This window comes from Zootoca vivipara, chromosome 3 (genome assembly GCF_963506605.1).
Source record: "Zootoca vivipara chromosome 3, rZooViv1.1, whole genome shotgun sequence".
Taxonomy (NCBI): Eukaryota; Metazoa; Chordata; class Lepidosauria; order Squamata; family Lacertidae; genus Zootoca; species Zootoca vivipara.
Window position 1 is genome coordinate 59,024,497 of NC_083278.1, and position 8,784 is coordinate 59,033,280.

General features: G+C 40.9%; 1 protein-coding gene across 1 annotated transcript in view; it reads left to right on the forward strand.

Moving 5' to 3' along the window:
- Positions 1–3,928, forward strand: part of PEX7 (peroxisomal biogenesis factor 7) — a 59,862-nt gene extending 55,934 nt beyond the window's left edge. The window contains exon 10 of the mRNA XM_060272716.1: positions 385–3,928. Within this exon, the coding sequence (XP_060128699.1) occupies positions 385–453 (69 nt within the window). The 3' untranslated portion in view covers positions 454–3,928. The remainder of the gene's footprint in view (positions 1–384) is intronic.
- Positions 3,929–8,784: the final 4,856 nt, after the last annotated feature.

Genomic DNA, 8,784 nt, shown 5'->3' on the forward strand with positions numbered 1-8,784 from the left:
TGCAATGAAACACAAATTTCTCCCCTTGCATGAACCTTAGACTATCCCTATTCTAGCTCCAGAGGGTTGGGAGAAGCCAAGAACAGATTTCGGGGCGCAGAGGAAGAATATTCTGTTGTGCAAGTAAAAATCATTGCATTGAGAGAACATTTTCCTTGGCACTATGTTGAAACAATTGTTTTGAATGTATCTGAAATTGTCTTTCTTTTTAAAATTTATTTTTTTATCTATTTCAATGTCTGTCAGCTATCATTGTAGGGATGCTGCATTCAAGTTGGCAAGATCATATGGGTTTCTCTTCTAGTTTACGTCATGACAGTTTCTTGTGTTCTCCCCCCACACTAGTAACTCCTGTCTAAAATGGACTGTGTTTGCTCTCCATAGGTGGCAGATTGTGCTTGGGATGAAACGGTGAAAGTCTATAGTCCATCTTCATTGATAATTCCGTTATAGAAAGAGATTCTCCATGGAAGACAGCTGATTTGGAAGAAATTGCTTCTCCTTTCTCAGGGCAAGGCAGAACTTCCATGGAATGCATTGTTAACCTTGATAACAACCTTATTTAAAATATGTCATTTGATGTTTTAAATCAGGGAAAAGAAATCTCCAGATGTATGATTCTAACTCCTATGAGTCCCATCCAGCATGGCCAATGACCAGGGACAAGTTGCAGTACAGCAACATCTGGAGGGCTATAAATTCACCCAACCATTGAGATATACAGCTAACATAGGACTTCTTTCGCAAAAACTGTGTTGGACTGGTAAAATAATAACAAATTAGCTGGTCAGACCAAAAACAGAGAGAACTCCTAGATATGTATAGAGCATCTTGCAACCATTCATGTAAAGACTGGGTGATTGGAACTGTATCTTTATATCTACTGAGGGGGGAAATGCAAATCATTGGTGTTCAAATTAGAATTTATTGTAGAACAATGTAGCATCTATCTGATGCCTATAGCATTCAATTAATTTTGTTAGAGATACATTTTACAATTGATGTTACATTATAATATTCCACAATGTTGATGTACAGTAAATTACATTATCTAACTCGGCTTTGTTGACCTTCTGTCATTTTCAGGTAACTATTCTTTAATCAGAAAATAAGTTGTTTCACTTTGTATGTGGGTTCTATGAAGATTGTGCTACGGTCATTTTCCTGAGTCAATAAATTTGGGGTTGGAGTTCAGAATCAGTTGCGCCTGAAATAGGGTTGCTAACATCTGAAAGATAAAATACCTATTGCTCCCTTTCCAACCCCAACCAGGTGTTTCTCAGGGAAGCATGCAGAGGGTATCCTTTGCAGGTATGTGTAGGCAACCTCCTGATGCATACAAATATTTATGTTTTGTGCTAATCCCAATACTGGCAAAATATGAAAATGAGTATACCATCCTCCTACAACATGCACAAGGTTAAAGCAGTAGCTTTCTCTATGCAGCTTTTCTACAAATCACTTTGAAAAATCCATACCCACAAATCCAAGACGAATTGGTTCTCTGCCAGAGGCATTCAGCCTACTCAGATTTTGGCTGTTGGAACTTTGCACCCTTTCAAATACAGTACCGCAAACATTCCAAGAGAGGCCTTGGCTTCCACTGCAATAAAGGTTTGCAAACTGGAGTGAAACACTTGAACCATTTTGTTTGTGTCTTGTCCATGGTAATCTGCCACATTACATATCAGTGATCACAGATCAGTGATCACCGTGTCCTAATCCTAGTTTTAAATTAATGTACTAGATAGGGAAAAGCTAAGATACAGGAAGTCTCCACATAATTGGGAGATGATCAATAAATGGATGATATTATAGGGGAAAATATTTATTGAAACTTTTAATGATATTTTTAAAATAACACTTATGGGTCAGGCACACAGCTGTTTTCCTTTTGCTGCCAGATATCTGCTATATATAGTTTTTTAAAAAATCTGTTAATTGCATTTTGAACTGTAAAAACTTTAGCCGACCATAGTTTGTTTTTTTTAAAAAGTATTGTATGGAGTACAGTGTCTTCATACCTAAAATCATCTTACGTTCTACAGCAGTATTAACTATGGGACAGACTAGCTTCTTTCAGTTGTGGACACAGACCAGTCCAGAAATATTTTCAGGTGGCTGGGCAAAGCAATCCCAGAGAACCCTTGCCTGTATACATAAGGAATTACATCCACTCATCTGTAAATCCATCCTTCATTTGTCCGTTGCTAACTCTATGATGGTGCATAAGATGTAAGGTAAAACCCTGGACTGTTAAGTCCAATCAAAGGCGACTATGGGGTTGCAGCACTCATCTTGCTTTCAGGCCGAGGGAGCCAGCGTTTGTCCGCAGACAGCTTTCCAGGTCATGTGGCCAGCATGACTAAACTGCTTCTGGCACAACAGGACACCATGATGGAAACCAGAGCGCACAGAAAGGCCATTTACCTTCCCACTACAGCAGTACCTATTTATCTACTTGCACTGGTGTGTTTTTGAACTGCTAGGTTGGCAGGAGCTGGGACAGAGCAATGGGAGCTCACCCCGTCACGGGGATTCGAACCCCCGACCTTCCAATCGGCAAGCCCAAGAGGCTCAGTGGTTTAGACCACAGCGCCACCCGCGTAAGATGTAGAAGCAGTTCACGCCATCCATTTGTTCACAGTGACATCCTGTGTTGTTGTTCAGTGTTGAGAGACTGAACACTCCCAGTAATGATCTTTATATGTTACCAGCTCCTTTTGTTGCAGAGGGGTGCATACAAGGGCCTGACCGCCAAAGTGACCACCTGCAATGTAACAGCCAATATAATCCCAAAGACCATTTGCCCCAAATCCTGGACCTTTGGACAACTCCACTGAAAATGAATTCTCTCTCTACTTTCTTGCGATGTAGCTTGAACACTGGGAAGCTGTGGAGCTGTATACCGAGTTGTATCGTGTAATTCAGTGAAATGGGTGCAGCTTTTCTTTAATGGCACTTTTTATGTATACTTAAAAATATGTATATGTATGTACATGCAACCTTTGACACTTAAATATTTTCTTATTCTGTTTCACTTCAGTATCAGCAGAAATTTTAAAACAATGATTCAACTTGGTTTCCAACAAGGGAGAGAAAAACCAAGGTATGTTAGGGTTTAGGAACCTGCTGCAAGACAGACCCAAAAAAGAAAATAACAGAACACCACTAGTCATCACATACAGCTCCCAAGTTAAAACAGTACAATGCATCATCAGAGATCTACAGCCTCTCCTGGACAATGACAGCTCCCTTTCTCAAGCTCTGGGAGGAAGACCTTTCATTGCCTACAGACAGCCACCCAATCTTAAACAACTCCTCACCCACAATAATACAACCACCAGACTTAACATGGACACTGGTACCAGAGCCTGCAATAAACCCAGATGCCAACTTTGCTGCCACATACACCCGGACAACATCATTACTGGCCCCAGCAACATCCAACATGCCATCTCAGGACTATTTAATTGCTCATCTTCTAACATTGTGTATGCCATCAAATACAACTTATCACCAACAGTGCCCTTCAGCTCTCTATATTGGACAAACAGGCCAAACCCTACGCCAAAGGATAAATGGACATAAATCTGACATCAGGAACCAGAAGACAGAAAAACCAGTAGGAGAACACTTCAATCTCCCAGGACATTCTATACAAGATCTCAAAGTAGCTGTCTTACTACAAAAGAATTTCAGAAATAGACTGGAAAGAGAAGTTGCTGAATTACAACTTATCACCAAGCTCAAAACCATGGAGGGACCTGGTTTGAACAGAGATATCGGATTCTTATCTCATTATACATGATAAGCGATCTTCAGCCATCTCAACCCTTGCTTTTTCATGCAAAACCATTTGCAGTCGTTTTCGGTCATCAACAGCTATCAGTCAGTCAATCACCCACTTCCACCACCCTTCTGAGTGAACCCCCCTCCCCTCCCCATCCCCACCCCCTCCCCACCCCTTCTCTACATAAGTGCCTGGGGACTCCTATTTCACTGTATCTGAAGAAGTGTGCATGCACACGAAAGCTCATACCAAAATAAAAACTTAGTTGGTCTTTAAGGTGCTACTGAAGGAATTTTTTTATTTTACTTCGACCCAGACCAACACGGCTACCTACCTGTAACCAGGGTTTAGGTATGTTAGGGTTGCCTCCTGGCTCATTTTTTAGTCCCAGAAATATCTGGCATTTTGTGGTGGTGATTATTATCACTATAAAGAGGTCTATTCTTTTGGGAAGAGCAGAAATTGCTGTATTTTAATTCTCTCATCAGGAGGCGGTAGCTGTTGCTTTTTCATTTTTGCTATTTCATTTTTGCTATTTTAACTATGCCTACAAGCTGAATACTGTGTCTGGGTGTGTCAACTGAAACAGGGATCTGTGTATACCTTGTATGCATACCTGTGCCAATTAATCTTTCCCTCCACTGCAATGAATGGATATGTCTATTGAGAAGAGTTTTGTGCAAATTTCACATCTCCTGAACTGGAACAAATTTCAGAATTTGTTTACTATTTAACAAGTCTGTCTTCAAAAGTCCCATTTTCTGTTTTTCTTGACAGGATGTTGCAGGAGACTGAAGTGTCACAAACATTTGCAAATTTATCAACCGAGAAATTGCAGAGAACCATAAAATGATTGCATATAGCTTTTCGTAATATTCAAGGTAATAAATGCTAGTCCTTTGCAATAAAACTGATCATTTCAAGCCTTAGCAGTTATCCCTTTTATCTCATCTTCCTATGCAAGCAATGTAGTAGTGAAAATTGAGGTAATGGAATATTTTGCAAACCAGGTGTGCATGATTGAGAGATACCAGGGGGAAAAAACCTCAACAAGCTAGGCTTAAAACCAGACAATAGTCAAGTATGCAGCCAGAAATATCGGACTTTTATATGCAAATTTCTCACTTTGATGAGAGGGGTTCTGCTGCCTGATCTTTACGTCCAATGGATAAATTAAACTCTTCTGTCAGCCATGCCATTTGCTAATGTTTCTGTCACAAGTTTCTAAGTCTAGATGTCCTTTTTAAATACTGAATATATATAGCCCTGTATATGTACATTAAATAAATGTAGTTTGGCTTTTAACCTTTAACAACTAATTTCTAAACCTGGAAGGATATAAACATCCTTGCAGAACAGTGAAAAATGTTTCATCAGCAGTAATTGAAAGCCAAATTTTAATTTTTCAAACATAATCATTTTTTAAAAGCAGTGGCTTTTAAGGTTCACAGCAGTATCTTAGGGTTCTCCAGTAGCTATATTCACAAGTGGCCTTTTAAGTAGAAATGTCATTAGTATTTAATCCTTATTTTAAAGGGCACATTAAAGTTCTTTCATATTTATCCCTTGGCATGGCTTTGCGCATGCCGTGAAAATGTGAGATTCCTGTGAAACTGCTCTGAGTGTTTTATCACAGTAAGCTTTTAAATTATTGTAATTCCACATTAAAATTAGTAGACTAATTCACAGTCTGTACTTAGCTGGAGTAGACCCTTTGAGACAAATGAGATTTTGCCTATGTAAATGAAGTGGCAAATCTAGGAAAGATTTAAGAGGCGTTTCCATTTGCCATTTTGCTATTCCAGCAAATAGTGAATTATTTGTGTGTGTGTGTGTGTGTGTGTGTGTGTGTGTGTGTGTATTCATTGGTTGGGGGGGGTAGATTCCTCTGGGGTATCTGATACCTGAGTATATAGGCAATGGACTGAATCAAACATTGGTTCTCTTCAGAGTAAACCCATTAAAAATAATTACTTGACTTGGGTACATTTATTTCAATGGGCAAACTCTGAGGAGGACTAACATTCAATCCAACTGGCTGGCAGATGCTAGCTTGTCATGCGGTTCTTAGGCTGATATATTGTTTATCTTGCCATCCTTACAGAAAGGACTCTGTATATTCTGGAATAGCGTTATCAGATTGTACTAGCTCAGAACTTGGCGCAAACAAAACCTCTGGCCCTCCTCATGATGTGGGTCTCCAGGTCCCATCAGCCTTAAGCAGCATAGCCAATAGTCAGGCATGGTGGGAATTGTCCACCCAAATCTTGATGGCTGGAGGTTCCCTATCCCTGTAGTCCTTAAATTTGAGAAGACTGGCTGGGGGGGGGTAATGCTTAGCCAGCTTTTAGGAGCAAAGGTTAAGTGATATCCAGCAGTCCTATACAATGTGAATGAATGATACAAAAGTCACATTTTCTTAGTGCAAAATTTGGGATATGTACGTAGTATTGTGGTACCCCACCCCTTAGGGAACTGCTCTGAAGTCCTTCAGTCTAAACCACCACCTACTCTTTCTTGACTGGTTCATGCAACAACAGCAAGAAAATCTCTCAGTGGAATGTGATTGAATGATCTGTGTGAATGTGGCTGGAAAAACCTTGCCGCGGGAACAGAAAATCTGGTGAGGTTTTGGCAGGAAATACCTGTGAACATGAACCTGAAGAAATGTGATGCCTTCACGCTTTCCTCCTTGTGAAACTTCCTTTCCAAAACACTCTTTGAGATCCTTAAAAGACTGACAACAGGCCAATGACACACGTCCTTAAAATCTGCATGTGCTAATTTATAAGTATGGATGCCACCTTCCCAGAGGGGAAACTGCCCTGTAAGCAAAACTTTGAAATATTAAAAGTTTTTTAAAGGGGCTTTGAAGGACTTGGGGCTCAGACCACCCCCCCTGCTTGGGAAAGTGAGACATGGTGAGCCAGTGTTGCAGCCGCCGCTGCTTAATTTTTTCCCCTCTCAGAAACTTTGGCCAGTTTTTGCTCAGGAATCTCCAGTGGTACAGGTTTTATTGTATCTGTCCTTGTTGGGACAAGAATAAACACCCCAAACGGTCTCATTCACTGTGCCAAATTCCACAGCATCCTCAATGCTAATAGCAAACGTGTTCTCCCAAGTGTTAAGTAGCCAAAATGGCATCGTCCAGGCACAAGAGGCAGGCAACAGCAGGCTTGAAGGTTTGTAGTGGTGGAGGGGAAAGAAACACATACACACACACCCCGCATAAGGTTTTTGGTAGAAAATCCCCAAAACAGCCCAGTGAAGACTTAGTGACCATGGAATACTGTCTGGTGAGTTGAAGGGGTATGGAAACCAAAGGAAAGGGAGGAAAGAATGGAATATCCTGGGAAATTGTATGGCTCCATGCTCCAGCAAGCTACAGGTCCCAATCTGAATGTACATTATTTACTTTCTTCATGGGGTGGGGCAGGGGCTCATAAAATAAAAAACCAGCACCAGCACCATCAAAATCCATTGCAAAGCAAAATTGGTGGAAAATGTCAGGGCCAAACCTCCCTCCCTCCCTCCCTCCCTCCCTCCCTCTCTGTGTGTGTGTTTCATGTTACTTTTATTTTCCTGCAAAGGGATTCATCAGATAAGGGTGATTAATGTCAATGATTAAATTATAAAGAAGTGTAGAAATAGAGCCCTTTTTTGCCTCCATGGTGTGTGCGTGTCCATGTGTATGCCTGGGTCTTCTTCCACCAGCATCACCATGAAATTGAGATTTCAGAGGAAAAGAGATTATCAGCCCCTCCACTGGGTCCCTTAATGCAATTTAATGGTGACTGGCAGCAGTGTGTCCTGGTTTCATTCAAGATCTTATCTAGAATTGGTGTGCTGGTGCTCTTCATTCTGTTCTACATTTAACACGCTTGTCCATCCCATAATCCTCAGCATGGTCACAAAAGCGTGAAATTGTAGTGAGGAAATTCAGACCGTGCATTAAGGTTATGCTAACAATATTTAAAACAAATCATATCAAGAGAGGCATGATGTCGCAGACAGAATGTTGGATTTGGAGAAGGGGAAATGAATTCAAATCTCCATTTAGCCATGAAGACCACAAGGTGACTCTGAACCAAGTTGCTATCTTTTAGAGTGAGGGGGATGGGACCTTTTTTCAGCCAGAAGCTCACAATCCTCCAGAGGCCAGTGATGTGCGGGACCAGAGGCAGAAATAGTGGGTGTGACTCTTGCCTCCATACAGTTGGCTAAATTCCAGCCATGGAAAAATAATAGTTTTCTATACACATGGACACAAGTCTCTATCTGGGCAAGCAAGGGGCAGAAAAATAAAATAATGGGGGACATGGAGTAAGGCTGGTGAGGGATACGACTTGGGGAGGAAGGATAATCTATGGTTGGGATAGGGAACCTACAGGCCTCCAGATGTTGCTAGACTACAACTCCCATCATCCTTGATCATTTGTAATGCTGGCTGGAGTTGATGGGAGTTGGAGTCCAACAACATCTGCAGGACCACCGGTTCCTCATCCTTGGCCCAGGGAGAGTCTTGAGAGCCAGGCAGGACTGGAGGGCTGTATTTGGTCCCTGGGTCACTAAAGAAAAAAACCCTCCCCCATATCTCATTGTGACTAGCAGCTCTTGCTGAATCAATGGGGGCTGTAAACTATCATATATTTGCTGCATCGTTTGTTTAAAGGGGATGAGTGGTATTGCTAGGAAACATTATTCCATATAAATTGAAAACATTACCATCACAACTTTTAAAAACTGCACTAAGTTTTTTGGGCATGAGTTAATGGGATTTTGTAGCTGGTCACTAGGGATGTCTCCAGCTCAGCTGTCAGCTTGTAAATCCTAAGGATGCAATAGTAAATTAGTGAAATTTAAAAGCAATTTGTTTAACATGCTTACAGTAGTTGTTTTATTTTAAATTCATGTAGATGCCCATCAGTAAAATTATCCAGGCAGCATACAAAATAGGTACAAGATTCCACCAGGCATCTATCTATCTAGCT